General features: G+C 41.1%; 1 protein-coding gene across 1 annotated transcript in view; it reads left to right on the top strand.

The window, feature by feature from the left end:
• The window catches only part of FAM81B (family with sequence similarity 81 member B), a 64,723-nt gene that overhangs the window by 45,627 nt on the left and 3,660 nt on the right, over positions 1-15,436 (top strand). The window contains exons 6-8 of the mRNA XM_025199126.1: positions 2,412-2,518; positions 11,198-11,333; positions 14,578-14,770. Of these exons, the coding sequence (XP_025054911.1) occupies positions 2,412-2,518; positions 11,198-11,333; positions 14,578-14,770 (436 nt within the window). The remainder of the gene's footprint in view (positions 1-2,411; positions 2,519-11,197; positions 11,334-14,577; positions 14,771-15,436) is intronic.

The raw sequence follows: 15,436 nt of genomic DNA, 5'->3' as shown, positions 1-15,436 counted from the left end.
AGGGAAAGATGTACAGTAATACAAAATTGAAAACACAATCCTGAGAATCTGAGGAACCTGAAATCCTAAAGAATAATCACCCCAGTATTTGCAAATAGGACATGGCATTGCCCCTTTCTTGTTTTAAAGTGCATATTGGAATTCCAGATTCAAAGACCTTAGAGACCGAGAATAAATACTTCAGGAATCCATTATTTTTCAAGTCTTTAGTTTTTAGCTTCAGAAGGGGGACAGATCTAGCTGCTTAATAGCTTCCCTATTAAGTGAACCTGTAATTTCTTTTTAAATTATACTTTTTATGTTGACCTATTTTTATAGTATAGTATATAGTACACTATAGTTCTGTAATGTATATTTGTACATAGTGTGGAGGTACTGCTGTTTCCAGGACATCCAGGAAATTAGAACTTTTAAAATTATGCTGTAGACAACTGCTAACATTTATCAGTCTTTTGGCTGATTTAGGGAGTTTACCATCTTGAAGGATTGTGCACATAAATAGTATCTTTGCGTAAAAATATAATTATGCAGCAAATTTGCCTCTCTCGGCAAGTAAAATGATGGTTCTCTCTTCCTACCTTCATGTGAGCATCTATCACATTGACTGAGGTTGCTATTCAGATTAAACTTGCTGTGCATTAGTCTTACTTCAGTATACTTTGACTGTGTGTGCTGCTCCGTAAGCAACTTAAATTTCCTCCAAAGTAGAGTTACTCAAGACAAAGCTTGAAGGAAGGTCTTTTACCTGGGAATACTATCCTATGACACTTTTAGGACATCTGCCTCTTAACACATGTAACATTGTTCTGTTTCACTGCAAAATGGAAAACAGAACAGGTACATGTTCACATGAAGGAGTGTAGCAAAGTTTGTAAAAACAAGTCAGTGTAGATATTAAGCAGAAACCTTCTCAACTGAAGAAAGAAATCTTACAGAATAGTCGGAGGACAGAGTTCCAAAGATAAGCTGTCTTTTTGATGAGAAATAAAGTAAAGTATAGTCACCCTGGGCCTGATTCTGTCCACCCTTACTCACTGTAAGCAGCATATTGAAGTTTTCTTTATTTTCCCTGTACTGTTTTCCTACTTACCAAAGGTATTATAGTTTCCTAGGAGATTAATTTTAGCTCATAATTAGGGTCTTATGTGGACATCTTGAACCTCCAATGGAGGGGGGGTTTCTGTAGTTCAACTTTCAAGAGTAAGGAATATAAGTGACCATGTTCCTCCCACCAAGTTATTTACATCTTCTGTGAGATCTAGTCTCTGCCAAGAACACTCCTGGGATTCCAAATCATTGTAGATTTGGTCATCTGAGTGCTCCATGTAACCCTGTAATGTCATAAAATCAAGCTTCTACAAAGCATGGTGCAAGTGTATCATGATGGGTAGTAAACCATGTTGAGATCTACACGTCACTAATATACAAGAAATGTATCTTATAAAGGTCTTGGTTCTTCAGGGTTCTAATAAATACATACATAAATGTCCATCTGCTATGTAAATAGTAATTTTAAGTGCCTTGATGTCACTGACACTGTCAAACCACCACTGAGCTACTTCCAAGTACTAAGGTACTCAAGTCCTTAGGTATTTACTTTTCTGCCAGTGTGCATGCTTCTTAACAAATTGTACGTTAAGCACTGATTATGCTTCACAGCTTACAGGCTCTTTGGAGCCCTAGTTCAAGCCAAAGCAGGATTAAGGGTTCACTCTCTTTTCTCATGAATAGTGTCTGATCCAATAGCCATGCTGAGAGTCCACCTAAGGTAGCTGCTACCTACACAAACAACTGTGAGGAGGGAGAGAGAGTGCATGTGTCCATCTGGGAATTTGAGGCACTTCTTTGGGATGTGGTAGACTTGGGTTCAAATCTAAAAGTGGGCCTTCTTTTTGGTCCAGCGAATACTTATTTATACAAAGTAGAACAGCTCCAACAAGAGAGACCCATCATAAAATAATCAATAAGCTGGAAATGACACTCGCCTAGGGTATAGGAAATGTGCATTTTAGTCTTTGCTCAGAATCAGGCACAGCAGAGGTTTGAACTACATGTCCCACATATCATGCAAGGGCTTTAAACACTTAGCTATTGGGAATTCTGGAGTGATGTCCTCTGACTTGGAGTCCCTTGAGGATCCTGCTAGGTGGCAGGGTGTCTCAATTCTCTCTAGCTCCTGGCCCCAAACTTCAAGAGTCATTTAAATCCCACTAAAAAATAAGGAGTGTATAGTTATTTTGTTGGTTTGGTCTCGAACCTTTAGCGTTTAGTGTAATAATAAAAAGCTTTTTCCATTACAGGCCTGCCTTAAATTCAGGCTAGTTTCCCAGCTTCTGTAACAGAAATGTGTAGTTAAATGTAAGTGCTGATAACTTGGCTCACAAAAATGTTCCCTATTGAATTTTCATTAGGTAATGCAGCTTTTAGGCAAGATAGAGACTTCCAGCTCTGAGCAAAGCTCAAATCTAAAGACAGTCCAGGGAAATCATCACCATGAATTGCAACTTCTGGATTTCAGGTAGGTGATATAGATTTTTTTCATTATGTTAATACACTCTGAATACTTTAGTCTGATAGAGTTGGCATGAAGTAGCAAAATAAACTCATTAATTTACATGCATTCACAAATGCTGAAGGAAAGGTAATGAAGATCTGTACTGTACTGCACAATAATTAAAATGCATAATGAAGGAATATTGTTTTAAAAACTACTTGTTAAAATGAAAAGGCACTAAATGCCTCTCCCTAACAAATAAAGAACAGCCAACTAACTCCTTACCATATTTAAAAGGAGTAGCACTAGATACCTCTGCTGACCCAGCCTTAACTCTTAGGGCTAATTGGTGGCCTGGCTAGTACACCAGCATTGGGCCTGGCTACTACAGCCTTTTAGGCTAGGGACAGATATTGCACATAAACTGGTTTAAACTTGTAACAGAACAGATGTTCAGCGCACGTAAACCAGTTTGAAAATGGCTGAGACCGGTTTGAGATAAACCTGGTTGAATGTAATATCAGACTTAACTGATTTGGGTCAAACTGGTTTATGCAATGTCTGTCCTAGATCCCTTGCTGGTTTAAGTTAAACCAGACTCCTCCAGCATCCTGGCATGATCTCTGGCTGGGCTGGGCTGAGCTGGGCTCTCTGCTCCATAGCAGGGCTGGACCCTCCCCTCTGCTTCCTGGCTGTAGCTTGATCAGAGACTTGCAGGCACAGCAGCATCTGCCTGGCTTCCCCATGCTCTCCCCCTCCCCTCACCACTCCCTGCTAAAAAGGGATCCCCTGTCCCCTTTGCCTTACACAGATACCTCAGCATTAGCTAGCAGACCCCATGCTGACTATAGTCCCTGCTGCTTTTTTAAGCTAATCAGCAGCTTAGCTGGTAATATTCCTCTGTTCCTTCTTTGTTTAAGAAGAGTTTGAACTATTGAGAGAGGCTCTTTGTTTTCTGATGGGGTGATAAATGCTGATAATAGAGCTGATAAATGCTCTGTTATCAAGGGTAAATGCTCTGTTATGAAGGGGAGGGGGGGGGGGGCGTAACTCCTTCCTAATCCTGCCAGGGTCTTGCCATGCCCCCCTTAGCTCAACCCTCTAGCACCCCCCAGCTTCTAGCCTGAGCCACTGCAGGCATGTGCCTGGGATGTGCCTGGGATGTCTCTGCAGTTACAAAGTGATTTATCCTAGTCAGGTTAGACTAACCTGCAAAGATGGAATCAATTCAGGCTCAGGCTTTTCTAATGTCTGTCCCTAGCCTTATACACCCATGCTGGCTTTCCACATCACATATAAACATAATGGGAGAAGTAGAGCACAGAGGTACTGCTTCACCCACTCATGCAGGTTAGTGGCAGAAAGACAAGGAAGGGCTGGAACCTTTGGTTGGTAGCCTAAGTATGCCAGAGCAACAGGAAATATGTGCTGCCTGTGGTTTATAGATGTGGAATGAAATTCTGGCCCCAGCAAACTCAATGGCAGCTTCCTAATTGACATTTACGAGGCCAGGTTTTCACACCTGGGACTGGGAGGGAGACCACGACTCTGAGCTAGGTCTGGCCTGCTTCTGGGGCAGTTCAGAATTGAGCTGCCCTGTACTCGGTGCCTATTGTAACATCACGCTGTATCATTAGTGTATTGCAGAACTAAATGGTGCTTCCTGGGACCTTGACTCAGAGAGGTCACACCTGAAAAACAACTAATCTTGCAGGCTGCAGTGGAAATTAGACATTTGAGATTATCTGTATATTCCTAAGCTCTGATCCCAACTCGCCAAAGTCTGACAAAATACCCATTGAGTTCAGATGAGTAGAACTCATGCCCCATAGTAAGACAGTGCAGATGTTCAGTATTTATGCTATGGTAGTTCACTATAAAATAATTCATCATGTGATGAACCCATATTAATAGATGATGTCCCCACCCCCTTTTTCCCCCAATCTTGTGATGCTTGCCCTTGAATGATGAATATGTTTCCTAACATACCTCTTTTTCCTCCCTTTTCTACTGAGTAATTTTGTTAATAGCACCATTGGTAAAAGCCCTCTTTACTTCACTGTGTTTAAATGCGGTATTGGTTTTATTTATAACTTGCCACAAACCTAATGTTCCTGTCCTCAACAAATAGCTGTAGCCCCTGAGAGCCTTTATTAACCAAAGTTTCCTTCCTCTGTATTCACACCAATTCTATAATGTTCCTCCTTGAACGTAGTATGCAAAGCTATGCACAGTAAAAATTGCTGTGCTATCCTCTTCATAGCCCTTTTGTACTGTGATTTACATTCCCTTTGATTTGTGTTTCATCTTTTTGGAGCTGCTTCCCAGAGCCACCTTTTTTCCCCAAATTTCCTCCAGTGTAAAAAATAACATTTTTTACTAATGTGAGAGGCAAGGAATTTTTAGAGTGATGTCTTTTATTGGCCCAACTGTGTAGAGTTAGATAAGGTTTTGAATACAAGACACTGTTTGTGAGGTTGAGGTCTAACCAAAATTAGAATTAAATAGGAAAAAGGATTTCCAGATCAATAGAATAGAAAAAAATACATGCAATCATGGGGAAATAACTGATCATAGAATGTGTAGAGTAGGAAGAAGGGGAAGATGGGGGAAAAATAGATGGTAAGGGTAGAGAATATGTGAAGCAAGGAACAAAACTTAGAAAAGGAGAATGGGAAAAGTTGCTAGAGAATGGAGAGCTGAACTGATGCAAACACAGCTTTTCTTTTTTTCATACTGAAAATGTGACTAGTATAGGAGACTGAAAAAATGCTGCAAGATTTACAAGATCTTGAGATGATATAAGTATTGGTACGGTTTTAAGATTCAAAAGGTTGTTTTCATTTAAAGGAAAAGGTTTGTGTGTGTATTTAATATCTTACTGAATTAAATTACCCATGCCCCTTGAAGAACACCTCTTCCTACCAGTGCTTGAATTAAAAAAAAAGCCAAAAACAAAAAATACCAGTCAATAATGGAGATGAAATGGACTTTGTAGGCCAGATTCTCAGAGCAGAATGCACTTATTTTGGATGTTCCTGTCTTGTACCCTTCTAGGCCTACACTTGGGTATGACGCAAAGAAAATTATGCAGGTCACACACAGCAAGTGATAATCCTGAAAGCAATTAAATGAGGCATTAAAGTACGTGAAGTGTGTGAGAGAGAATAGGATATTCAGTCCTACTCAAGTGTACTGAAATCAACTCTCTGGAAGGATCCCATGTAAAAAAAAAAAAAAATACACCCCCCCCACTCCTCCACCAAATGCACATATACTATCCCTTGCCCTTTCCCTTCCTCCTCACCTCCATGTAGGGGAAGTCGGTACATGTGAAAAAAATTTAAAACTGAGGAACAACTTTTCACTTGACACATCTGCTGTACAGCCTAAGCCTTCTAGAGCTGAGTTTTTCAGACTATGTTCAAATCCAAATTGCTTTTGGTTATCATGATTTAAGCTCTTAGGCCAAATATAGCATGTAAGCAAGTCAAACAACTTTCATGGATTTCAGTAGCTGTTGTGTCTGCTTACAGAAAGACTTAACCTGGCCCTTCATAATTAGGAGGGTGAAGGTCTTGGTACAAGTGAAATCAGAAGTAATATATACAGCCATTTGAAGTGAATCAAATTGTCTAAACATCTTTTTACATGTGGGAAAGTCTTAGAGTGATACGTGAGAAGTTAGTGATATTTAACCACCACATTGATAGGAAGATTGTGACAGTTTTCCTACTTACTAGTAAACTCTTTAGAACAGGGACGACTCCTTTCTTACTCTCAAATTCAAATAACTAGTATTAAAATATATGCTGCTAAATTGCCTAATCACTGTTACGGGGTTAATTGCATTTTAAACCCATTTCAATTCCTCTTAGATACAACCCTTTTGAGCTGACCCCTACCACATTCACCCTATCTGGGATCAGGCCTCTGGGTAGCAGCCTCCACATTTTCCACCACAATAACACAATAGGTCACCATCTAGACCTGGATTTGACATTTGTAAGCCATTTCATTTGTAAGCAGGTCAAAGCAACTCAAAACCACTTTCTTAGAACAGAGCTATTTATTCATTCATTCAGAAGTACAGAGCAGGCAGGGAAATACAGACCTTTACCATGTTTATGCATGTACTTCCCCCTTATTGGCCCCTGATTTGTCCTTTGCATGATTTGGTATGCTCCATCTAGCTCAGTTACCTCTACCTGTGATTTGAGAAAGCTGACTGCCCTGCTGAAGTTTCCCTATGCCTGTGTCTAGATGATGCATGACAGCCCCTTACTGAGGCATGCCTTGCCTGCTCTGGGCACTAGCTCCCAAACCAGAAGCATTTAGCTGTGTCAGTGAGGTGTTATGTGCATGTGCCAACAAACCCTGTGAGCTAACACATGCAAAGCAGGTGTGGCATGTCCCAGTATAGCACTTCTTTGTGCTATGTAGACATACCTATGTTTGCATGTCACTCGGTTCTTACTGCGCAGCTCAGCCATTCACTCAAAGCCTTTCCTTTTCTAGGCCTACAGACTGGTAACAGTTTAGCAACCTCCTGTGATCCTAGGCTTAACCCTGGTGCAGCCAGGGAGTTCGTTTTTTTTCTAATTGACAGCCCAACCTAGGCTATATTAACTCCTTTGAAGGCCTTTTATCCCAAGTGTCTTAGCTTTGCTGTGGTTTCCTGTGTTTTGCCCTTACATCTTCCTTTCATTGTACTCTGTGCATTCAGGCAGATAACATCACACAATAATGGCTATCTGATAGTGTAACCAAAATAATATGTAGAAGTTTCTTATTCTCCACATCACTAGTGGCCAACCTTCTCGCCAAGTGTGCCACAAATTACCCCACACCTTCCTTGAGTGCTGCTCCTATTCCTTTTCCCTACCCAATCTGGTGCTCTCTGTTCCTTTGCCCTGGTCCCTGACCAAGCTGCTGCTCTGCTTTCAGCTCCCTGCTTGATCTGATGCTCTGCTTTCTGCCCTGTCTGCCACTGTGCTGCCTGTCCCTTCCCCAAATCAGCCCCATGCCGCCTATGCCACAGGTTGGCTACCTGTTCCATATCATCACCCTAGAATTTACCTCTTCCTGGGACTCAAAACTTTTTCTTTCTGGCCTTTGGAATGCACCAGATTGAGTGTTGGGTCACAAAGCAGGCCTCAGAACATCACCCAGGTAATTTCTGTATCAAGCTCGTAACTGGGCTTTATACACTATCATATACATTTGTCTTCCAACTTGCACTCACCCCCCTGGTCATATTTATTTACTCTTTGTACTGCAGGGGCATTAAGGGCCCCCTATCATATGCCAGGTACTATGTAAAAACAACTAAAAGATGGTGTCTACCCCACAGAAATAGCAGGTGGATGCATGAGACGGGGGCGGGGGGGAAGGACGGACTGGCTAACCTGTAAAGCCTTGTTCTGAGCACATTAACTGCCTAGCCACTGTTGAGTTCATTGTAGGCATTGTGCAGAAAAGATTTTTAAGACAGGATTTGAAAGACCATGTCAAGCCAGCTTTCCAGATGTTTATGGAGAGTAGTGTTCTTCAGTTGGTACAATTAAAGATATCACCAGAAAAGTCCTTGCCTCAGATGTATATGGGGAATACAGTCTATGCCTGAAGGGTGGCATGGAGAAGGCACACAAAGGTTCTTGTTAGAAACCTCAAGTAGGTGATGAAAGCTGGCACCACTGACATAGTGGAGGCTAGAGCTGACATCTCAATAAATGAAAACACATAGGGCAAGGATAGGCCACAAAGGGTAGTTTGTTCTTGATGTAGCTGAGAAGGGGGAGCTAGTAGTGGGATACAAGAAAAGAACTGGCACAGCTAAAGTGATGAGTCAGGAATATGATCTTTGCAGGATGGCTGTGAAGTAAGGCAAGACTTCAAGAGAAAAAGTATTCCTGGAAGTGGGCAGGGGAAACAGATGAACTGAGTCTTCAGGCCCTCAGAACTGCTCTCTGCAAGTACTCGTTCCCATTACCAGTGACTAAGGGAAAAAATGCTTGAGCTTCTTGTCATTAGTACTACACAACTGTCTTGTTTTTCCTGATAAACAGAGTACCCCTTAGTCCATAGATAGTGAGTCACTTGTCATGATATTAGATAAAAATCCATACTGACTAGAGAAGATGAAGTCATTCCTAAACTTTAAGAAACTCCTGAAATTGCTTTTTCTTTGATTAGTACTAAAAAGAAAATGGACCAAATACATTATTTCTGTATAGGTTTTGATAAGATGTGGGCTACTGGCAAGAAACTGCAATAAAATTCTATGTACAGTAAATCTCTTATTGCCTCCTTCCTAGTTCCAGCATTTCAGTTACTGTTAATAACTGTCATCTCTATCAAAGGACTAATAATGCTGCATCTGTAAGCACAGTAAAAATAATTAGTGGTACTTTCTCTGATTTTTTTTTTTTTTTTTTCCCCAAGGCGATATTTATCATTTCAGAATTAGAAGTAAACATGCCCTTCAGGTAGCCTTGTTGTAAAATCCTGTTCTTCACCCACTGTTTTATATTTTAACTGATGCACACAGAAGCCAAACTGGGTTGCCCAAGGTTATATAGTAAATCAACCCAATTAAATACAGAAGGTCAGTTTTTGCTGGAAAACAAATGTGTCAAAAGTTAGCATAAAAAATGGCACACAGCCGTTTCAAATATTGTTTAAGGTCAGGTCATTTACAAAAGCTTGCAAATTTAAATTTCTGCCTGAGACTCAGAACTAAGCTAATGTTTTTTTCATGACTTATACTGTGTATTATAACTTGTCATTTATATTACAGTTGCACATTATGTTACATGTTGCAGCACAAAAATAAAGTCTGTGTCACATAGGTCCAGCATCTACCTGTGCATAATTTCCAGTCTGATCCAAGTAATGCTCGTTTGCCTCCCATTTGTTCCAGAGCTACCTCTCCAGTCCAAGGACTGTGTGTTTTGAACATTAGGCATGTAAGATGCCTCTCTGCTAGGCCCAATCTCTGGACATAAGCCTGTGTGTGCTTGTAGTGGACTTCCAGACTCCCACTTGAAATCTTCTCTGAAGGCAGATCCTATATTCTCTTTATGCTCAAACCTCTAAGGGCCCCCTGCTAAACCAGATGGGACAACAGATGCCCAGGACAAAGCAAACTTACTAAATGGGTACTTTGCGTCAGTTTTTCACCAGTCCCATGGTAGCCCCTTGCCCACTACAGGACAGGGAGATCCCTTACCCTCCATCAATTCTGACCTCGTGAAGGAACACTTTGAGAGGCTGGATACCTTCAAGTCAGCCAGCCCTGACAGTTTACACCCCAGGGTACTCAAGGAGCTGACTAGCATCATAGCTCAGCCCCTGGCATGGATCTTCGAGAACTCCTGGTGCTCTGGTGAAGTGCCCAAAGATTGGAAGAAAGCCAATATGGTGCCTATCTTCAAAACATCCACACCTGAGGACAGGAGGGTGATCCAGGCTGACATTGACAGGCTCATGAAATGGGTGGATGAGAACCTGATGGTGTTTACCACCGAAAAATGCAAGGTTCTTCACATTGGGAGGAAAAACCTGCAGCATGCTTATAGGCTCGGCACTGCTACGCTGGTTAGCACTACGGACAAAAGGGCCTTGGGGGTCCGTATCGTCAACAACATGAACATGAGCCTTCAATGTGATGCTGCGGCTAGTAAAGCGAGCAAAACGCTGGCTTGCATCCATAGATGGTTCTCAAGTAAATCTCAGGATGTCATTCTCCCGTTGTACTCAGCCTTGGTGAGGCCGCAGCTGGAGTACTGTGTCCAGTTTTGGGCTCCGCAATTCAAAAAGGATGTGGAGAAGCTTGAGAGGGTGCAGAGGAGAGCCACACGCATGATCAGAGGTCAGGAATACAGACCTTATGATGAGAGGCTGAGAGCTGTGGGACTCTTCAGCCTGGAAATGCGCAGGCTCAGGGGTGATCTGGTGGCCACCTATAAGTTTATCAGGGTTGCTCACCAGGATCTGGGGGAACATCTATTCACCACAGCACCCCAGGGGATGACAAGGTTGAACGGTCACAAACTCCTCCATGACCATTTCAGGCTGGACATAAGGAAGAAGTTCTTTACTATCCGAGCCCCCAGGGTTTGGAATAGACTGCTGCCGGAGGTGGTTCAAGCGCCTACCTTGAATGCCTTCGAGAGACATTTGGATATTTATCTTGCTGGGATCCTATGATCTCTGCTGACTTCCTGCCCCTGGGGCGGGGGGGTGGACGCGATGATATTCTGAGGTCCCTTCCAGCCCTAGTGTCTATGAATCTATTAATCTCTCTCATCTTTCTGCATTTCCAATTCCTGACTACCCCTGACTTGGCAGCTCATGTTCAGCATGATGCCACAGCAAATATATTCAGTTGGATTGCTGGTACCACCAAAAATGGAAAGAAACCAGCCAGTTTTTAAAGTACATTTGATTACAAAGGGAAATAACATATCTGTTTATCCACTTCTCGGAGTATCTACTCTAAAGAACAACACGCACGAAAAAGTATACCATCGTGGCACAAAAAGTACAATATTCAAGTTAGGGGTTAGTAAAATAATTGAGGATAGGGGTTGTTGGAAACCACTGGGAGATTTGGGAGATTTGAAACAATTTACCCAAGTGAATGAGTGATTTTTGCACAATGACAAAGCTCAGCTTTATTCCAAAATATCTTAATTTTAGGATGAATAGTCTTCTAAATAAATTAAAGGATCAAGCTCAGAATCAGCGAAAGTGGATAGAAACCCTATTGAGCAGATCTGAACAAGAACAAGTCAACCAAACAAATCAGCTACTTAATGCAATGAAGGAGAGACTGGTAAGAATTGTTTTTCCCTCACAGCTTACCAATAAAATCAGTGCAGAATTGTAGAGTTTTGAAGTTGCAGTTACAAGAGGATCGCCAATGATTTGGTCTCTGTAAAAATTGGCAAAGGTACAAAAAAATAAAAATAAAAATAAATCCCAAACAATAGCAAACATTTCAAAAGCCCCATGACCATAACTCTGTCAGTAAAATGATTTGAGAGGATGGAGTTAGATTAGAAAACTGATAAAAGCTCGTTCATATTTATGTTATTCATTCAAATCCAGCACAATGTGCAGCTGACCCATAGTTACCATCTGGTGGTGGTTTAATGATTTTAAGTCCATTTCCCGTTATTGGATATGTAGCCACGTAAAAAAACAAAAAACAAACCCTGCACTCTGCACATATGGCACCCTCGGAGACAGTCTCGGCAAATAAACACAACAGAAAACTGAACAGGCAAAAGCCTTGTGTGCAGATGGTACCTCGCAGTCCGCGCTGAACACTTGGTAAGACAGCATGGAGGAGCTCATACTGTTCCTGTTCGGGCTGAACCTGGTCTGTAAATACACAGAGGATTCAGTTGTCTCAAACTTCCTTCTTCCTTAAGTTATGTTCAGACAAACTAAAACACTCAAATTCAAGGTGGATCACACCCATTTGCTCCCCCAACATTTGTTTTCCTCCTCTCTGAGGCACAGGTGAGGATCTCATTTGAAGTCTTCAAACTGTTTAGCTAAACCAAAAAATACCCAACTTGAACTTTGGCAAAATATTTTTTCCCCTGAAATCCCTCTCTAATGCAAGCAGTGGTGATGAGGGAAGAATCAAGATAAAGAAAACAATTGGAGAATGGAGGAAGGACAAATGCTGTGGAAAAATTAAAAGGGAGGAAAAAGAGTAGAGATTGCTCATTTTTGTTTGCAAAGGGGCAGAACTGGTAAGACAAGACCAGAAAAGTCTAAAGTAGAAGCCCTAATAATTCTGTTACCTGACAGAAATCAATATATCATTTCCTGTCCAATGTGTACGCTTTGCATGTTCAAGAATACTGCTAAAAGATACTATGGAAAATGTCTATCTGTGAATTGAGCTCTTAGTTGATGGTAAGCCGGCCACTGTTTCAAGTGCCAGAAGGCACATCCCGAATCTTCTACTTCTCACTTTGAGCTCAGGCACCAGAGCCCTGAGCACCATTTTGACCGTGTGAAACACTGAATTGTTCTGTAATGCCTAGTGCTTGACTTCAGGAAATCAGGAAAGAAGGTTTAGTTTGTTAGACAGCTGATTCAAACTTCTAGAATAAACTTCTAATAGACTAACTCTGGAGAGAGTGCAGTGTAGTAAGCCAAAGTATATTTTAGTTATTAAAATGCACATCAAAACGTTTAAACAATATATGCAGGTTATGCAAAATTTTCCAGATTTGCAATATAAGAATTTCACAAATGGATTCTAGGTTAGCACCTGACAATTTAGCAGATTTTAAATTTCAAAGGAAGAGCTGGGAGCTGGCACTTGAGTAAAACATTTTAATTAGTTCTTCCAAAGCCTTAAAAGCTTCTTGGCCTATTGACATATGCTATTCATCCTGCTTAAGAGTTGAAAACCAAATAAATTGCTACAATACAGACATCAGCAACTATGATCCTGGGTGTATCTTAGGACAAAATTCTTAATCCAAAACAAAATTTTACATGAACATTTCCTTTAATTTGAATCTTGAATTACACGTAAATCTGGCCAGTTACTTCTGTAGTGAATGTATTGGCTACCACAGTGCAGCAGAGAAGATATTGAAAATATTTCTAACTCTACACATATGTATTTGCTTCCTCTGATACTATCATTTTTCATGGAGTGCTTTGCAGATTAGATATACATTGCACAGTATTACAATCTCCCTGGAGAGAGAAAGTGTGAAAGTTGTGCAAAACAATACATAGTTAACATTCAATGCCAGTTTTAAACATATCATGCCAATTGAGTTTTCAGTGCCGATTTTACACAAAGCAGGACAGGATATAAATGTCTCACATGAACACACACACTTACTTTTCAGCAAACCATCCACTGGAAAACATTGCTGCTTCATGAAAACTCAGGCCAGATATAGTTATTTGGCTGGGAGTTAGAGAAGTCTATGAGACAGAGTATTAGCGAAGTGGTAGTTTCAGGTGCGTTACACTCAGCTCACTAAGATTCAGATTGTATTTTTGCAAGGGTATTTGCCATCAATCACAATTCGGCCCTAACTGCTTGGGCCAGCTGTTACATTTTTAAAAATAGTCCAGGCTTAGTACCTTTTGAAAAAAAAAAGGATGATGACACAACTGTTTATTCTTCACTCCTGTGTGTCACATGGGATGTGTGAACGGGAACGCTGATTGGTCTGGAAGTTTATATGCTACAGGATGGAATAATTTCATGAGTGAGAACAGCAGCAGGTTATACCAGATGACTCACTTCATCAACCACCTGTACAGCATTTCAATATTTGTAAAGTCAAAACCATTTGTTTTCATTGCTACACCAAACTCAGTTTAAACATTTATAAATGGTTTAATTTAGAGGCAAATCCTGCCATTGCCTCTCTACTGATACGAGCTCTTCTGACTGCAGAACTGTTTTCTGTAAGAACAGAAGGTGCTGAGCACTGTGACAGAGCTCTCTCTGGTCCATGAAAACTCCCTGCCATGTGTAGGACAAAGTGGAGATGGACAACTGCATTAATCCTTTTAGCATGCCCTGCTAATGACTATATAAAGGCCTTCAGAGACTACTTAAGGCACATATATTGGGAGTGCGGAAAGGAAGAGAACCTCTCTACACATTTAATGGCAAAGCAGTTTGCAGATCAGCCCAGCCTAACTTTTTATGCTGGGCACTGTGCTCCAAATTTGCTCAATATTTAACAATTTTGGTTGAAAAGCTTTGTATGAGATAAGCACAGTAAATCCCTTACCCTTGCACTGTACCCAAGTATGAGTCCAGTTTGTATGTATTCCAAGGTAAAATTGGGATAAGGTCCCCACCCCATTGATGAAACCCCTGAGGGTGAAGGGATTGCAGGGCCTCCTTTCCAGGGGACCAAGTCTTAGCAGCATTTATTCAGTACCATTTTCTGTGAGGATTTTCAGAGAAAAACTGTCTTAACTCATACTTGCAAACCAAGAGGCAGCTTAAGGGTGAGCAATACGGGCCCTCTTGTTAACAAGTGGTGTTTATATGAAGGTCTCTTGATATTTAAAAGGAAGCAGTAGAAGAGCAATTGGAAGCAGATGTTCATCTTTCCCCAAAGATAGAAAGGACAGATAAGTTGCAGCACTATGAAAAGGAGCAGAGCCCGATGAAAAATTATGCAAATGAACTGCACGCAAGAATGTCTAGATTTGAAAGACGGATGTGGAATGAGCTGGTGGAAATCCAGAATGAATATAGATCAGGTGAGGAGGAGTCTTTAAATTTGTACAGGAGTGCAATGTGCTCCCTCAGAAAGTGTCTATCAGCTAAACAGGGCAATACAAAAATGTCCATTTCCATCTCCGAGTCTCAATCAAAGTTACCTTTTGTCAAATATTTCTCTTCCCTGTGCCTGTCATTGCAAACAGCCATTTGCATTATAATATCCCCACACAATGTAATACTCCAGATTGTTTCTCTGGAAGCTTTTGATGCTGGGTGTGTGCGCGTGTGGGGTGGGGGGGATGTTACATATTCTACTTCAGATGACAATGAGTACAGCTAAATATGTAGCCAGGATTTTTCCCACAGACTCATGTCAAAATGAAGGCTGCAAGTGTCTGATTAGGCAAAGATGGAAGAAAGTGTTCTCACTGCTGCTTGCAGTCCTCAGTTTGGAAAGGAGCTTCAGGCTTTCAGAATATAAGCTGTTAAAGGACAGGGCCAGACGAACAAAAACAGTCACCTGTATCAATAACAGCAAGCTCAGGATTCACCCTTATAAGATGGAAAGGATATGGTGGGTAAAAGGAATTATATTAAGAGTATATAGGACTGTTCCTCTCGAGGACAATCATCTTAGAGCGAGGTTTTGTCTTTGAACCATATTCAACTCTGGGCTGGTCCTGGATGTTCCACTTCAGCAATGG

Source organism: Alligator sinensis, unplaced genomic scaffold (genome assembly GCF_000455745.1).
Source record: "Alligator sinensis unplaced genomic scaffold, ASM45574v1 scaffold223_1, whole genome shotgun sequence".
NCBI lineage: Eukaryota > Metazoa > Chordata > Crocodylia > Alligatoridae > Alligator > Alligator sinensis.
This window is presented reverse-complemented; position numbering and strand designations above follow the sequence as displayed.